The sequence below is a fragment of the Pieris brassicae genome, chromosome 5, assembly GCF_905147105.1.
Source record: "Pieris brassicae chromosome 5, ilPieBrab1.1, whole genome shotgun sequence".
Taxonomy (NCBI): Eukaryota; Metazoa; Arthropoda; class Insecta; order Lepidoptera; family Pieridae; genus Pieris; species Pieris brassicae.
The window spans coordinates 7,724,484-7,744,199 of record NC_059669.1 but is presented as its reverse complement, the minus strand read 5'-3'; the positions used below and the strand labels follow the sequence as shown (position 1 = coordinate 7,744,199).

At 31.9% G+C, this 19,716-nt stretch overlaps 1 protein-coding gene across 1 annotated transcript in view; it reads left to right on the top strand.

The window, feature by feature from the left end:
- The window catches only part of LOC123710453, a 58,284-nt gene extending 39,628 nt beyond the window's left edge, over nt 1-18,656 (top strand). Inside the window, exons 5-13 of the mRNA XM_045662335.1 lie at nt 556-792; nt 3,284-3,390; nt 3,831-4,050; nt 4,410-4,559; nt 6,293-6,439; nt 9,461-9,622; nt 16,363-16,577; nt 16,756-17,676; nt 17,914-18,656. Of these exons, the coding sequence (XP_045518291.1) occupies nt 556-792; nt 3,284-3,390; nt 3,831-4,050; nt 4,410-4,559; nt 6,293-6,439; nt 9,461-9,622; nt 16,363-16,577; nt 16,756-17,676; nt 17,914-18,445 (2,691 nt within the window). The 3' untranslated portion in view covers nt 18,446-18,656. The remainder of the gene's footprint in view (nt 1-555; nt 793-3,283; nt 3,391-3,830; nt 4,051-4,409; nt 4,560-6,292; nt 6,440-9,460; nt 9,623-16,362; nt 16,578-16,755; nt 17,677-17,913) is intronic.
- The last annotated feature ends 1,060 nt before the right edge of the window (nt 18,657-19,716 follow it).

The following is a 19,716-nucleotide window of genomic DNA, read 5'->3' as shown; positions in this document are numbered from 1 at the left end:
ATTTCATTATCTTTACAAGGGTTGATATTGTTATTCAACGAAATAATTACGTATATTTTAAAGCGAAAATTAACCACAAATTGATATTTATTTAATAAACTAAATGCCATAATTTTTGTATCAAAATATTTAAAAAATAGCCTGAGGTATGCTAAATAAGTAAGGCTACCCACCACTGGGTGTTTTCCTTGGTTTGTGTACTTCACAACAATAAGCATTTGTTTTTTTTGGGTATTGGACCGGTCGTAGAAACGGGTTTTATAATAAAAATTCAAGCTCTTTATTTCACTCACTATGGAGGCGTTACTTACATAATTATCTTTGGATTGCGAGTAATACACATTTCTAACTAATATAAACACAAATCGATTACATTCATAACAATGCAGCTTTTAAGTACCTTACGTTTTAGACTGCAAAAGACATTGAAGAAACCTTATATATTTCAGATAATATCTTGTCATTACACCTCGAACGTATAAACTAAGCCTATTGAGCTGGTAGATAGACACAATGACATGACGATTGAAATTATTCTAATTACGGCATTTCTAGGGTGTTGGATACAATTTCGACTTCAAGTTGGCTTACAAGTTTCTAAGACGGAGCGACGCTAGACTCCGCTTCGGTAACACGACGGTGGGGGCTTGGAGGGGGGAGGGGGTACCTGGAACGTACTGCGACCGCATACTGAGTGACTGCGACCTAAGAGCATGCAGGATACAGTCTCCTAACTTCCCTGGAGTGTACCCGAGGAACGCGACGTGCACCTATCGCATCGAGCATACTAAGGTGAGACAAAGTTATGCTTCTATAAAAAACGAAACTTCTATCAATTCCATTGTCCCATAGGGAATTAAATTCATTGTATGGTATTACTATCAAGATGATTGTTCGGTATATAATCGACGTGAATAAAGGCGATGGATTCTTATTTTGTTATACTATTTGCCGTCATACTAACTTGTCTTATATATATTTAAAGTTACTTTTACAATAAGATTAGCCAGCATGATGTAATTAAGAGAGTTCATGGTGTGTAATCCGCAGCTTTGGATTCGATTACCGGAAAAATCATTTAGTCGGTAGTCATGTTAAGCCAAAATAAGGCCTGACGTCTGCCCCACGACTTTTTTTTATTAAAGAGTCATAACACTGTATAATAAAAATTTCTTGGATCTCCCATGAAAACGCAGTGTATCATACCTTTTATATCATAAGAAACTTCGATACGAATTCCGATTCAATACAGATCATGAAGCACATAAGCTTATTTACTCATAATAAATTAGATATTGAGAAGATACGCGGTTCGCAAAGTTTGTATGTACATGTTATTAAATTAGTTTGCTGATTACTAACGTAACGATGTTATATAATATTCGGAGGTGTAATATTTGTATTCACTGAACTATAAAGTTACTAATGAAATGTAGAATAACAATTACTTAAGATAATATTTGATGAAAAACCTTCTAAACATTTTCATTATAATACATTTATATGAGCGGCTTATAACTGGGATATATCAGGTAACCGGGGATAGTGAGGTCGGGTTAGATAGGCCTTGTTGGATAAACCTGGATAAAATCCAGGAGGTACTAGAGAAAGTACAAGTTAAAAGTTTCCATAACCGATAAGCGTGCATGGTGAATGTCATAAAAGTGAATGAAGCGTAGGAAGTGATGAGTGGTCTGGGCCTACCCGGGTAATATACGAATAGAATAAATTAATAAAAATATTGATATTTTTTATACATTCACTACTTTATTTTTTATCTGTTATGATTAATTATCTAAGTTAAGTTTATGTTTGTAAATAATAAGTTTACAAACAATTCTTGACAATATTATTTAAAGTGATTAAATAACAAAAATTTATTAATTAACTATTAATTTTATATTTTTTACTATTCATATATGTATATGAATAGGAATAAAAATATAGAAACATCACGTATCACTAAAATGTATTAACTAAAACCATTCTGTTAATGTTATTTCATGACAAAACGAATTTACCCCGCCATAAATAACCGTGGACATATAATTGACTCAATAAAAAACAAAAGCGAAATAATCCGTACGCGTAGGTTTGAACCGTTTACGAATTCAGAAGGAGCGGAGGCCCGACAATCGCTCGTGTGGTTGATGTGGCTGTTTGTATTAATATTTAATTTAAAATTTACACCCGGGCTTGGTATGAGATTCGCATTATGAATGTACGAGAATTTGTGACATAAGCATATTCAACTTGCAATAGATGTTTCGGTCACAGGTGACACAATTTACTTTTTCTGGGCACAGATAACGTTTCTTAATCTTACAAGCATACAAAAAGAAAGATGTTGGTACGTCACCATGTTCTAGTAACTATTTGATAACGTTTATATCATGTACAGAGGTTTGGGGTTGATGTTTGTACGCTAAATTAGGTCAACGTTGATTTTTAACTATGCCTGGAGTGACAGCTGAAGTTTTACACAGATAATCATTGTTTTACAAGTACAAAAATAAATGCGTATGGTTGGGGCTGTTTTAATATTTAATGCAAACATTTCACCAGTCCTCGGTAGGAAAATACATATCTTAAAGCGAATTAAGATTTGTAACGTCATTTCGTTCTACCTTTTTTATATACTCCAGTGAGTATATAAAAAGGAGTAAGTACTCCGCTTTTTCGACTTAAAATGTTTCGCTTTTTGATTTAGAGTCGTGATTTTTTAGTACCTATTACTTGCATTCTTTCTTTCTTTAATAGATAGCCCATGTCTGAGTCTGTAGCATCGTCAGTAAAGAAACGTTTGGAGCGGAAAATCTATTTCCACCGGTTTTTGTCCAGTGCCTCTTTTATTACAGTTTTGAGGACGACGAGTCTTTCACTTGATATGTCCATCTGGAAGGTGAATGACCACGTGTTCTTTTGTTTTCTATGTTTTGGTAACAGTTTCTCCAAGCTCTCATCGCCACTGCGCGTTGTATAGTCGAAATATGATATATTTGGTGGTAATGTGGTAGACAGGCGAGTCCGTATGAGGAGTTGGGTCAGGATTGATGTATTGGAGCGCTTACTTGTATTAGTCATTTATTATTTTAGCCACCAACTTTATTTATCTAATCTACAGAGGATACCTATGAAGGCCTATTATTTCGAATGTTGTCCTGTGATTATAAATAAATTAAGATGGTTATGTAGACAAAGATAATAAGTTTATTTTATATAATATCAGGAAAAATGCCTTAGACTGATTTTATAGTGAATCTAATAAGAATGTATTTTTCAGTTACCAGCAGACAAACATGTCCTATTGGCAGTGAGGCAAACGAATAGTCATAAAATACATATCAAAGACCAAATAGTGAAGTACGATAGGAGTCAACGCGTACTAAAGTAAGTACCATCTAGCTTTTACCCTAATTACAATAACATTGGCTTAACTACCGCCGTCATTCAGTTAAAACGACTTCATTAATGCATTAGCTTAAAATATAATTTCTTGGATTTATTTTTAAAAGTGAAGAACAAGTTTCTTTAAATGTATTTATTGTAATAATATAATATATTTGGATAGTCACGCATTGGTTAAAGGATAACTTTTTTTTGTTGTTTTTTTTTATAAATTGTTGAGACTTTTGACTCAAAAATTATTGAAAAGGTTAAATTTCGTTATTTTATACTTTTTAAATATATATGAATGTTTCTTGTTCAACCATGACAAGATGGCCTAACAGAGCTCACTGAAATTTGGTAGGACATTTGCAATATGTATAATTTTATTACGTACTAATACTGTTTAAACCTAGTATGTGATTCCTAATGAATGTTAATAGAATCTGGGACCAATGCAACGTAGTCCAAGACTACCTGACGGTTTGGGATGGACCAACAAGAGATTCGCCAGTACTGGTGCGACTTTGTGGTGGCGATGCTGTACCAGATATCATCAGCAGAAGTTCAAATATGCTGCTCGAGTTCCATACATCGCCGTATGATAATCCATTTCATCCTGTACCATTAAGCTACTTGCCAGGATTTGAACTTGAAGTACAGGTAAGTTATGAAAGCATTTAAAATACAAGAGTTTTAGTAGAAACAACACTTTTATATGTAATAAAAAATTGTACAGAATAAAATCAATCGTGTTTTTTTTATTTATATAAATAACATCAGTCAATGAGTAAATTAACTGGTCAATACATCCACGTAATATATATTTCTGTTTATAATTCTAAAACTAATTCTTGTCATAGTCATAAATGTTGACATAGTTGACATTTGAATGTTCATTCCTTTAAATTTTCAAAGGTTTTAAGTAAAGACATTGTTTCATGATCATTCCTATCATCTTATATAAAAGTTTTGGACATACATTCGATATCACGTTAGTAACAGAATCAAATCGCCGACAGGTGTTGTACGTGGACAAAGATTCCCACTCGTACGTGGGCACGGATGGGCGCTGCCGGTTCGTTCTACGCTCCTCTGACAGGACGAGTGGCGTGCTACGTAATCCACGACACTCCCTGCCTCCTAATACCTCCTGCGTTTACTACTTTCAGGTTAATTCTATTTTTGAATTTCACAGTATTGAGAAATGCCTACTTTTTATTTATTGTTATTGATACAAAAAAATGGTTGATTACTTTAATCGAATAATTAGGTAGATCTTTATGAAGCGATTTTATTAATGATTTTAAATTAGTTTCTTTATTATTTCAGTTAAGCGATATAATTGTGCTATTTATTATTATATATTACAGTTTCAATGTGAAACTTATGCTATATAATCGTATTTGCTATTTCGCTGATTCTCTAAAAAGTAACTGCACAACTGAAAAATAAATATGAATGATATATTATATTACTTATATGACTATTGATTTCGAAAAGGTGAATCTATAATTAATTATCGAATAACACTATTCACAGACTGTAGAAAATTAAATTAAATCGAAATAAAATACATTTTATGCCGTTGTCAGCGACAAAGAATTCGGCAATATACAAACACAATCATATTTAATTAAAACTAATCAACGAATTATTTTATAATGAATTGATATAAATAAATGGAATAATTTAACATTAGTTATCAATTTGCGGTTAAAACTATTACTGGTTCATGTGACACTATATCAAATCATTCATGCAAAACAATTTCTAATGTATTGAAATTGTATGCTGTGTTTTGGCTATACACTAACTTATAATTAATAAATAAGTCTACCAACATAAACAATACGCTATACCGCAGTTACTTATAATACGCTACATATATTATATGGAAATTCAATGTAAGGAAATCGAGTGTTTGAGAATTAAATATAAAAGATCTGAACCTGATTTATTTGCAATAACTTCATCGCAATTTTGTTTAAAAAAACAAGTGAACAACGATAAAACCGAGAAGGGACCCTTAAAATACAGCATTTTGTATGTAAATTCTCGTTTTTAATACGGTATAATCCAAGTCTTAAGATGAATAGTACCCATTCAGAGTAATGCGAGCCAGAATTACCTTTCTCAAACAGACATCGTATTTTGTTTCTTGGCTTATTTTAATCCGAGATCTCCACAATATATCTTGATTTATCTGCTCTAGATGTTTTGAATTATTATGAACCTTAAAACATTTGATGATTGAGTGATTGAGAGTGAGCAGTTGCAAATTTTATATTTAACGTTGCCTATTTATGATTTCTATTTTGCTATTCCAAACGTACTGAAGCCGCAGAGACCTTTTGAGATATAGATCGTAACCAAAAAAAAAATTACAACACATTTTTTGAATATCTTAACCGTACATTACATGTTTGAATTATACCTTTCGAACCATATGCGGTCCCATATAACATTTTATAATTTAGCCGTAATAAGTAACATTTACTTTTTATATTTATTTTCTACTGTTAATGGCTTATCGTAATTGATTTTAAAAAATCTGGCAAGTTTTTGAAAAGTTCTGTCACGAAAACTGTGCAACTGTCTGTTGCCCATTTTGCACTACTACTATTCTTTATTCAAATTAACAATTATTGATCTCTCAATAGTCAAACATCAACATTAGTAATGTCAATTGTCAAACAGGTTATGAAAAGAAAGAACGGTCTTCATTTTATTATTTATATTTTTTCAACCAACTTTTTCAATCATGTGCTTTATAAAACAGTTGAATTATATTTTTTTTCTATAAATTGTTAACGATGGTCCATTGTTACTTTTATTGTAAGACGTTTTAAGTGTATTGTTCTGTTAACGTTTTTCTTAGCAAATAACAAAAGTGCTCTTACAGGGTCGTCCTAACGAAGTTGTGTGGGTTTCGTTTGTGAAGTACCACGCGGCGGGAACGGAGCCGGCTGGCTTTGACCAACAAAAGGATTGCTCTTCACAACTAACCATTTGGGATGGGGCGGCTCCAGATGCCGACCTCGATAGAAAAGTAGGTTATATCTATATACCTTATTACGGGATAAAATTAAAGTACTGATCGAAACTGGAACTATATCTTCTTATACTTCAGATATATTCTAATTTAATTCCATATTGGATCTGATAAAAAATACAACAAGAGTGAGTTTTAATATCCTGTTATAAATCTAGCAATCGAATTTTAATACGCGAACATTCTAAATAAAATTATGTTTACGTAGTAGTTGTTGGCACTCCACCTTTGCAACAATATTGGCTATTAACTCTGACGTTTAAGAAAAATATTGCCAGGGAACGGGGTGTTTGATCCCCAAAAATTGGGATTTTGTATCAGATCTAAAGGCATGTTAGTTACGCAATAAGCGTACGCGCTTAGCGCAACGCGGTGACCAGACTACTCTGCCGTTATACAGTTTTTAACAAGTACGGAGGATAGGTGTTCCAGTTCTGCGTCAATACAATTAGCCCTTACATAAGAAACATTAGAATGTTACAAAAATGTTTCACGGGTTCGCGTTAATAAGTATAATATTGTTAAATATTAATTACGTTTCCTTGCGATTTAAGCTGTACTTAAGTTAGGGCTAAGTTTTGGCTAAGAAATAAAGGTTTCAGTGCTCGGCACATTATAACAAATGTACAAGGTCGGTGGTATTAGCTTTTTTTTATTGATACTACTACATTCGGCTGTACGCTACGCACTCGATAAAAATGTCTAGTTTCTCGTAGCACTTTGCCAACTACCTATACTTGACGTTGGAGCCAAACATTAATTTTCTTTAATGTGTCTGAACACTTTCCTACTTGCTCTGCAGTGCGGTGTTTTCATTCACTCGACATTCCTATTGCATTCAGTTCGGATGAGCACAAGTTTTTGTTAGCACTTTAATCAAAAGTTTTCTGTGTCAAGAAATACCTGAGTTGTGAAGTTCATTTTTGAATAGCAACTAGCAGCGAACTGATTTCGTTACAGATGGATGCCATAAACACACAATTTATCTATTTATGCCGTTAGTTTTTTTTGAAAATTATGATTTATTCTAGCCTTAGCGAAAATTATATGATTTGGTAGTGATTAAAAGCTTTTATAAGTTACTACACATTCTTTTTGAAGTAATATGCCTATATTAAATAACAATGTTAGCCTGGCATCAACTGGCGACATTTTTACCTGAGGGCGATCCCGAGCTGTGCACCAATGGACTCTCTGTCTATGTGTGCATCAATAAATACATTCCTACTGATATTGGGCTATATTGTGCTACTTTAAAAAACTACTTGAGACCTGTCTAAAAAGACAAAGTCAACAGAAATAGGTTATTTTAATGTTTCCATGTTCCGCTGTCAGTATGAATCCCTAGGTTTCCAGAACTGGGTTATTCATTGTAGCAATATGTAACAGGGATTAAGTTCCACAATGAAAACGCTGGATACGGTTATTACTGGCTAGATTAAATCTAAATCGATATTACTACAGTACAAACTCTACTTATTTAAATCAATCGATACGTATAATTAAGCCGTGGCTGACGTTACATGAAACGTGTGTTTATACACTATAATTGAACGTTGAGTATTAGGAATATTTCATTGCAAGTAATAGTATCTAACAAAAAGATATAAATGTTTTGATTTCCCTTGCGTAATAACATGAAATCAACTTACCTATTTTAGCTTACGTGTTTTGCATTACGAAAAAGGAAAATCGTGTTCTCAAATAGAATCAATCTATCATTAGGCAGTAGTTTTTGTATTGATTGTACAATGTACATTGCTTTAGCATTGTAAGTATAAGTAACCTTAAATATAATCATAATAATAACACTTTATTTACATCACAATAACACGAAAGAAAAAGATAATTAAAATTAAATACGGGTCTTACTACTAAAATCAGTTTCTTCCAGACAATTATTTTCTGAAAAAGTCACTTATAAAGATATTGTTTTTTTATCCAACATAGACAAGCGGGCAAGACGCTCATCTGATGATAAGTGACGCCTCCGCCTTTGGAGACTCTCATGCCAAAGGGGTCGCGAGTACGTTGCTGGTTTTTCAAAAATTCATTTATTATTTATGCGTAGTATATAGAGCAGTGGCAGTGCATATTCGTGCGATTGTTACTCTTAAACGCGCGTATGAATCACGGCTGTCCACTAATGGGTGTTTCATTGTAAGCAATCAATATTTGCTCCTACGGTAGAGGCTAACATGGCGAGGAAACTTGAATGAACCCCAAAAATACGATATGTATCCCGCACAGAGGCTAGATCGCTTGTCTATATAAAAATAAAAATTCTCAAAGATGCGGATGCAATCTGAACTATGACCCAGATGGGGTTAGAGCACCACTGCACTATTATGACTAACACATAGGAATAATTTCCGCTTAGTGATCCGAGTTTTTTCTTATACGTCCTAATATTGTCTATATTGGTGTATATAGTGGTGTTGTTAATATGGTGGTTAAAATATACGTATTGTATAATGGTTAATATATAAATATACATAAATACAATTATTATATTTTTGTACTAACTGTTACGATTTTATTTTGAAGCTTTCTCCTTGGTACGTATATACGTTTTACTTCCCCTCGTACTTCTCTTTTACGTTTATCTTACGTGAAGTTGTAAAACAAACTTGAAGATTTTACATCTTTTTTATATTAACAATATCGAATAAGCGTCGGGGTGTGTAAATTAAATTATGATTTGGATAAACAAAGCCATTTCTTTTATGTGTATAATATTTTATTGTACGACGGTTATAATTTTGCACCTTAAACGTACCATAGCCACCCTATATAAGGTTTTGTCCATGGCATCCTTGTGTCACTTTGCAAATGCACCAAGACTAAAATATTACATTTATTCCATTAAAACCGAATATATAACTGAACTCAATTCTGTGGTAAAACTATTATTTAAATAGTAATCATAATTAAACTTCCGATTTTCGGTTTTTAGTTTGTAATAATAAATTTATAAAAATACAAATTCAAACTTAAAATAATATTTTTTCTATTTAGTTGGATATGACCGACAAGAAGTTGCTGCTGGGATCGTTTTGTCGCGAAGAATCTCCACGACTATGTGACCATGCCCTTCTCTCGAACGCCACGAGAGCAACCAGACCTTGCGCACCATCTGAGAGTTACATCACTTCTGGACCAGCACTTACAATATTACAGGTTCGCTTTGTGAGATTTTATTTATAAAGCCAATTTTAAATCTTACGTAAGAAATGATACGTTTATAAATTGCGCTTTAATTTTTATATAGTTTAATAAAAAAATATAGTTAAATATTAAATAATTATAAATAAATAAAATATTATAAGACTAAAGATGCTAATTAGTTATATAATTAAGCAGATTCCATTTTTTTTCTAGTAGAAGGTCAAACTTTAACACTATCTAAAAATATTTTGGTGACAAAACAATGTGTTGTCAAAAGAAAAAGACACTTTAATAAGATTTAATATTCACCATATTTTCCTGCACATGCTACGTAATATCATTGTGTAGCTTCCGCGTGATGCGATAACACTACGTCGTAGTACCAAAACGTCTTGAACATCATACACGCAAATTTATCACATTATTTATATTATTCAACAATTCAAGTGGTTGCAGCAGTTATTATCTGCGGGACATTAATGATTCTACAATATAGATGCGTATAAATCCATCGAAATCATTAATAAACTAATCTGTTATTTAAAAAAATGAAAAATGTAATGTTTTGTACTATCAGTAGGTATTATAATTGATTTATTTCTTGTATCGATATTTATTGCTAGTATCTAACAACCAAGACATCGATATAGTACTGTCAGTAGGTATAATAATTGATTTATTTCTTCTCTAAATATATTTTTTGCTAGTATCTAACAACTAAGACGTCGATATAGTACTTTCAATAAAAAGATAAGATATCTTAAATTTGGACCACTTTAAAGTGTTAGAGAAAGAGAAAAACTTTCTGAAGTATATAAGTTCCTAAATATTAAACTATAATATTCAATTGTTTTATAAATTGTTAAAATGTATCCTATATATTTTGGTACAGTTTCAAAGTACAGGCACAATAAACTTCAAATCAGATCAGTAAATCTTATCAGAATCTCATCAAATCCATTGAGAACTAGGACATTAGAATCGTAAACACACAAGATGCATTTGCGGCAACATTCACTATATAAATTACGTACCGTCAGCACGTCGTTTACCAGAAGTTTCTACTATTACATAATTAATTTCTTTTTCTATTCATTTATGTCTTGTAGAGGCAAGAGGAATACACTTCTGCGTTAACTTTATTGATATTTTTACTGTTTATATTTGGCTTTTGTTATTTTTTTCGGTTTTGTATATAATACATTATTTTTTTAACACCTGTACAGTAAACAAAATCATAATTAAATATCTAGAATGGTATCGGGCGGGTTTATCGTTTACCTTAGGCTAGGTAAAATTAAAAAAAAAATCATATAAGATAGCGCAAGATGAGACCAACTCAATAACATATACAATAACTTAAATTTATACATATATAACTCTTTAGGTATGTGTAAGAACAAATTTTGCAGTTACAAAACGAACTATACATTTCAGCTAGTTTTGCAGGAGCCGGTTTCAAACAAATGTCCCCAGTTTCGAATTTTCTGATTAACAACTCATTATTATAATCAATCAACGTAGGATCTGGAATCTGGAAAGTGTCAAGATAGTTTTATTTTATGATTCTATCGTCAGTTATTTATAGTCGCTCTAAAAAGGCACACAAAAGAAATTCTTAAAATGCTTCTGGCAATGTGAGTTTCCATGGGCAGCTGTATCATTTAACATCAGCGCGTGTGTGCACAAACATAATGCATTAGGATTTTTTGTTTTAATTTAACTATTAAAGACATGATTTACTTATAGCAACATTGACAAGATTATAGCGTATTAAATTATACTGATAAAAATGTTTAGATAGGTAAGGAGTCAGCAGTTTCTATTTCAATACCGTGTGTGCTGATAGTACGTCAACCAGACGTGTGGGCTACAATTAATGTAACACATGCTTGAATTTAATTAATTTGCGAGAATTTATAATTAATTGTCGGTTTTGTTGATTCCGAAATTGATAAGTTACGCTCTAGTTATAAATTATGAAATTTCACAGGGATTACAAGGGATTACATCTCATTATTTCTTTAAAATTGTTAATTTAATACTCTCACTATCGAAATTAAGTGACGAAATTTTTATTTATATGCACCTACTATTAAAACGTATAATTATTTCATTATCATATCATAGCATTGGAACAGTATGTGGTTCGCTTTCAGCTAAACAATAACTGATGGCAGAGATTAGAAGAATATGTAATACAACATAAACTAAACGTCATATTGCAATATCGTTTTATCATTGTAAATATGGAAATATATGATATGTAGTCTTTTGAATATCTAAAGAAGCTATTGTTGGCTTCATTCATTAGATATACCGCCTTAGTTTCGGGTAACTCAGGAATGCATAGCGTTTCCTGTATGAATAGCAATTGCGTTGAAAAATGTAACGCACAAACAGGGCTGGTAGTCCATACAACGCTTTTCACAGACAAGATTGCAATCTATTACGTTGTTTTACCAGTGGCTCGTTAGTTTTTCTCTATGTATTTTAGATATATCCAACTGTACTGTCAGTATTGCATACATTTAAATGATACATATATACATATTCGCTAAAGTAGCGTAAAAACGAATTGAGAGAATGTTTTATTCATTAATTACGGGCTTGGGACTTGTTAAAGTACCATAATGCAAAAGAGTTTTGTGTTAGTTAAAATGTTTATTTTTTTAGTTTGTTGGTATATCACCTTCCTTCCTCCACGAGTAATCTTAAAGATATAAATTTTAACGGGGTAAATAATTCTTTGTAATTAGCTAAGAAAAACTCCATAAATCCATACAATCCTGCATAGTCTGCAATCCTATCACATTGTATGAAATTGCTTGCACACGTTTAGAGATATATCAACAATACGACATACGACAAATCGTCCAAACATATTCTACGTCTGCTACGTGACAACCATTGGAAGTGCTTTGTTATAATATTCCTGCTATGATATTATATACGTAATCCATACCTTTATACGGCTTAAGATTTATTTCGTATTAAAAACATTACAATGAGAAAATATATTAATACGTTAATATTATTGTATTAATACATAATATTATTAATTAATTGTGTATTACAATAGTAAGGACACACAGAAAGTGATGTAAATTTTTTGAATGAAACTTTTTTATCGACGTTGGATAAAAATACCGCAACATTTTTGGGTTAGGCGTCACATTTTTCTGTTACGTGCCATCTTTTTCTGGACCCTACCACGGTTGATTCGAAGTCATTAATAACAAAAATATATAATAACGATAACAATGATAGTAATAATTATATTACAGTTAATGAAATTCTGTAATAATCTTAGTAGTAATAAGGTAAAATGAAATATTCATCATTATTTATATTCTATGATAATAAAAGCCTTTTGTTCAACTTTATCTAATTTAACTTTATTTAACCAATTTCTATAAAGTTAATAATTCGAATAATAGTGTCATAAAGAAGAGTGTGCGATGCGATGCGAGGATACGTGTGGTCATTAGTTCATGCACACATTTTTTTACTTGCTTATTTTCTATTTTTATTTATATTGTAGCTTAAAAGTTTAATTGAATGCGATCTCACAATATCTAGGTAGTTTATCAACAGTTGATGGGCTACGACCGAATTATGGCTTTAAAACAGCAGGGCACATCTTTACTTTTATTTACTTGTTTGTAGACAAACACGAGCCGTGTTGGCCTAGTGCTACCAGCGTGCGACTCTCATCCTTGGGGTTGTAGGTTCGAACCCCGGCTGCGCAACAATGGAATTTCTGTCTTTTTAGGCGTAAACTCACTCGTACATGCGGAAAACGTTGATGTCGTGAGTCAAGCGCAGAGCTTATCACCTTTTTACCTATTAGAAAAAGCAAATCATCACGAATCAGATAGAGAAATCTGAGGTCCAGACCTAAAACGTTGTAGCACCACTGCTTGTGTAACTGTCTGTGTTACAATACCTTAATATAACTAGAACTACTTATTTTTTAAGCTAGAACAGCGGAAACGTAATTTTTACAGCTCATTTAAGACAAAACATTATTATACTCTATGCAAATTTCAGAGTTATAAAAGTAAATTTTAATGAACTTTTATCTGCTATTATTCATGGAATATTAAGCATACTTAAGTACAATAAAACTACATTCCTTTCAACTACATTCCTCGGTGACGAAAGTACAATTAGCAATGAGTTTCTCTTTGAATAAATAAATAAAGAGACAGGAAAATGTTAATTCTGAATAAATTGTACAAATTTGCAGAAGTGCTGTTGGAATAAGTCTGACTTTGCACATTTTTTTCATAAAATGCTTTTGTATTGTGGAGCTTATTTTAAATTTTTGATTAATATTTTAAGTCAAAAAAATTATCCGTTGTAAGAAAAAAAATGACTTATGTCGTAGGTGGTGTTTGAAAATTCAGAGCATACATCGGTGATTCTCTCAGTTACTGAGGCCTATAAGTATGCATTCATTCAGTCAGTTCACAGTCGCAGGAGATAAGTCACGTTGCACTCGCCATAGTGAATAATGCAACGGGCACGTGTACACTTCACGATGCCTTACTTGTTACTGCGGATTAGGATGGGGTTTTGAGAATAGCGGGAGTGGTAGAATATTTGAAAATAAATAAAGAAGAGTCGTCTTTATAAGACGATGCTTGGTAATCCACTCCAAAGTTAAATTAGACACGCAAAATTTCATCTCTTCCAATCTCTTCCTTACCCTTAACCGATATGTTTAAACCCTGTTTTTTGTACATCGGAAGCAGCGGACAATCGTCTGCAAAATAATCCAACAATAGAAATGCCAATTATAGTTTTTTTTTTTAAATATAACTCTAATTATTTCGTCTTTCATAGTTGTCGTTCTCGTTCAGTTGCGAAAGACGAATCTTGTTGAAGTTATTACGATTACTATAAAAAAGGTATTTACTCTTAGATGTTCCGTCCATTACATAAAATCGCTTTCGCTTAACTGAAGTTTTAGTCTAAAATCGCACACACGCCAAGCAATTGAGGGTGCGCTGATTCAAACGGTTGCGTGACAAGTACTGCAACTGTAAACATTTTCAATAAGTAAGTAGTTCAACTACAAACCTCTTGGGACCTGCAAAGTTCTGTCTCTACGATCAAAGACAGCTCATTATTTTTCTTTTCATATCCTTATCTTTAACAAAGGTATTATTTGACATCTTTTATACTGTTTTACATATTTACGGAGCGTTATTTAAATTTTGTTTTGTCGATATTTGTTTTATAGTTATTACAACAATTATTAAACGTATGATCGGTGTTACCCTAGTTGTTAGCATGTGACTATTATCCCTGAGGTCGTACGTTGCGTTATGTATACTTTTATTTATCCTCTCAAACATCACAAATGTTAAAATGAGGACAATATAATACTTATTAGGACAGACATGAGAACTTAAAATTGCACTAATAATATGACAAACTATGAAATACTAGACTGATATAAGCCATATCTAGTTCAGATATCTTGTCTATGAGTAATCTAACAATCCACAGATACAACGAAACGCTTTCAAGACTGTATCTCTGAGTAGGTATGTTCGGGGTAAAACAATTTAAATAAATTAAAATTACACCTTTTATGTACAACATTTCACGGATCTGTTGTTGACCATAGACATAAACTAAATGTCAGCAGTAAAAATGTACGCCTGTAGAATTTGATCAAAAATAAATGAATTACACCAATATACTTACCGTACATCATATTCACCATATAGATTTTAAATCAACAATTTAAACATGTTATATGCAAAATTTTATTAAAATACCTAACAAAGGTCTAACCGAATCGTTGTGGTGTAACTAATTATTGTACGTAGAGTTTAATAATTTAACGTGAAAATTATAGTTCGGCAAAACGCTAGAAAATTGGTGCAAAGCCGAACAAATAGTTGTGGCACTTAAATTGTGGTTTTAGTTTTCGCATTAACTTTAAAATGTTATATAAATTTGGTCCAATTCGAAAATCTTTACTACGCTTTAATGAGTATTTTTAATTGCGGTTGGGAAGATTTTATCGTTACTGTAGGAAAATATTATAACAGTTAATTGCCATTTTGGGTTTGTTGGTATTGGTACTACTGGGGTTCCTCGGAGGGGCTGATACATGCACACAAAATTGTTATTTAAAGAAATGTGTCATCAATTACTGATTTTCTTAAATTCAATTAAATAAGAATATATATTAATTATTCGTTAGTATTATTAGTCCACATAAGAACTCATTAAGCGATTCATAAATGAAAATATATATTCAAGACACATGAGGGATATTTCTTAGGAGCAGGTGAGTCTGTTAATATTAGAACGATGGTTTGGAACAAGTTATCCAAGTTAGCAGCTACTTTGTTATTCAATATTAAGTATGGAAGAGTAAGGACTTTACAGTTTGCTAACTAAATATTTGAACTTGTAATACTTGCAGTTCTAAGCGATAAAACAATAAATAATGAATCAATTAAATTTTATATTTTGTCAATAATATTTTATAGTATATGAATACAGAAAAAAGTATGATTAGAACCTGTTTAAGCAGTCCCTGGACTGCAAAGGTTTATAATACATTTGAACTTATAATATCAATGATTTGTAAAATTTGGTTTGACATGAATAATAAATATCAAATAAAAATGTGACACGAATTCATCTTATAACACAATTTACTCGAAACGAAGAATAGTAACTTGCAAACTTTCAGACTTCTTTAATGCAAATGTTTTTCTCAGGAACTTCGCCAAGGATCAGCACTGTATCCTGTATCATTTGTTCTACGTTACGAGTTTGTTGACGTTAGCGAACAGGGGCAGCCATTGATGGACTCAAAATCCGCCTGTGATAGAGTTTTTAAATCCGCCCAGACGTACTCCGGAAGATTTCAAGCACCGAGAGCGATATTTTATTACGGTCGCGGTGGAGCTCAAAATCTTACGTGTATATTGAGGTGTTTACTAAACTTTTATTTTTGTTTGTAAAAAGATAATTGTAACCTGTTTGTTCTTTGTTGTTTTTAGGTACGTACTGTAATATAAACTTCACAACAAAGTGTGTTAAATTATGTTTAAATAGGCTTCATACAAAAGTTATGCTATACTTTAAACTTATACCAAATATTTTTTTAGGTTCGAAGCAAAATACGGCGAGAGGGTTCAGTTAATTTTTAATAACAACAATTTTGGCAATAAGCATTGTAGCACTCATAAAGACTCGAGAACCAGCCGTTGGATATGCAATAGACCTCTCAAGAGGACAATAGGAGGTGAAGGCCTCGCGCAGATAATTATCACTGAATACCCATGGGAGGGAGTCCCCATAAAAAGAGATTGCCTTTGTACAAACCGCTCTGAACCTCTACACATTCATACATTAACAGCTCCCGTGATAGAAGTCAATTTCACTGTTACTATGATGAACATCACTGAAGATTATGACGATTTTAGTTTTGAAGGTGAATATAAGTTTATACCAACTGGACCAGGGGATGAGACTGTTTGTTCTACTGGCTGGGGAGAAAGACGACTTCGAGGAAGCAGTGGTGAAATAAGACTGTTTGATAGGAGAGAAACATTGCTTTTACCAGAAATAGTCAGTGACAGGCATGTGATATCAGAGAGTGTTAAAGCAGAAGTAGCTTGTGTACATAGACCGTGGCTTATTGAACCAGGCGGGGACGAAGTTACTCCAATGCAAGGTCGATATCTGTACTTAAAGATTCCTGGATATGAAATCGATAAATCTTCATCGTTATGCCTCACACCAAATAGATTGTTTTTGTATGAAGCATATGATACAAGTAGATTTAGGGAAATATGCCCCGATACATCGAGCATGATGGAATTTTATTCACCTGGGTGGAACTCAGCTCAAACTTCTATAGAGTCATCTCTGAAACCACACGCAAGAAGTTTTGTTATAGACTTCTTACAACATGAACAAGCTGATTATTCAATTAAATGGATAGAGATTATGAAAAAGCCTTCTATAGAAAATGATCCAGAAAATAGTATTTTGCCATCTTCAGTTCTTCTCGACTGCCGATACCAGTAAGTTTTCCATTTTAGTTTTTTTTTACTACAATCGTACAGGATTTTAAATGTGCTTGGATACAAACCTATACGAAAAATTATCATTAAAAGGTAATTTACTGCCGTCAAACAAATACGTAAAATTATGTTATTATGTTTTTCAAATTAACACTGTCACACATATCAATTATAATAATAAATAAAATATTAGTTTTAGTAATATTATGTTTTTACATATAGTTTTTTTCCTTGCAGTTGTCCTGAACTAAATGCTTGCATTCCACTCACACTGTGGTGTGATGGAAGCGCTCACTGTCCATCTGGATACGACGAAGATGATTCCAACTGTTCGTTCCGAATATCATTGCCTCCACCATACGTCGTGGCGGTCGCCGGCGTAGGCCTACTAATATGTGCAATAGCGATAGCACTTTGTGCATGCAAACGAAGAAGAAAAAAGGACAAAGAATTTAAAGCACGTCTTGATGGAGCATTACAAGTAGAAGAACCATATGATCGAGCAAAAACTAATGGCATACCAGAAGCAGCAAAACAATACGCCACTGTACAAAAATATGCTACTATAGACAAATACAGTCTCAGCCAAAAGTATAGCGCAGGTTTAAATGATGCTAGATATTATGACGAAGTAGCTCAAAGAGAAAAATTAAGTGATACAAGATACGCAAGTCTAGGCCGCGGTAGAAGCAGTCGAACGGATAATAGAAGTTCAAGGAAAGCTTTGCCTGATTTAGGTTACCCAGACCTAAAGGATGGCTTTTGTTGACAATCTCCGGACCCTTTAGAGACGACAGTGTGAACATTAATAAAGTTTTGTTTCATATTAAAGACTGAAACGGCGAAAGTGCCTACAAATTTATTCGCTTTCTAAACTCAGCAGTGTGTGAACATATTGGATGTTTCGGAATAATACTATATAGTCTCTTGATTTTCAAATAACAACTTGATACTCATATTTCATATTTATACATTTTGTATTTAAATGGCTCTTCAAATAACATATCTTAATTGTAAATAACGCTTGACAATATTAAGATACAAACTCAATAATATTGTAATTACAAAATTAAATGTAATATGAATGTATTCACTTAATTTAAGTGTTCACTTGAGATTAGTATATTTTATTGTATTAATAATTTCTATCTCATTGACTGTGTTTCCTGAGTTATATTTGTAAATAAAACTTGTTAGCGTTTTCCGAAAAAAAATTGTAGAACTTATCACTTGAAAACTTAAGAAAGTTTCACATGCAAATTATATAAGTTTTATTTTTTTACAAATTGTTCATTTATTTTTTATAAGTTATCATTATTGAAGTTTAGTATAATCGGTATTAATTACAAAATGTACACACTATAATTTATCCTAACTTATAAGACACATAATATAAATGGTGTTGTAATGTCATATAGATAAAAAAATGAAATGTGATATAGGTTGTAAAAATACTACGTAAGTTGTGAATGTATTATCTAGTTTCTGCACAAAATATGTTGTTTAAGGTATATTTAAGTAATTAATGACAATTGACAGCAAAATTATTCTTTATCTGTGAGTAACATCGTTCAATGTTATGTTTGTTTCAACAAAACGTTTGTCTACTGTGTCAATATAATCAAACTATGTATATTATGTAATTTCTACGAACTAAGCATCTGATTAAAAATGTAAATAAATAATTTTTAATATCTAAGCTATTCCATGTAAATTGGAAATTAAAGTCATTTATAAAAAAAAAATATTTTATCTTTTTTTAAGACCCCGGTAATGTTGGCAATGAAACAAACTGTTCATTAATAAAAGTCACCGACCAATCAAATTCAAAATGTTTCTTTTATATGAAAGAAAGTCATTATTTTAGTCATAACACAGAATGTTTGTTTTTAAATTTAAAAATAAGTATCATACTTAAAAACATGTAATTTAAATTTGTATTTAAGTTTGAATTATATTAATTAAATTAGTCGTGTCGTATACACGACATATATATATATACTACAACGAAGAAAATATCAATTATATGAATGGAAAATT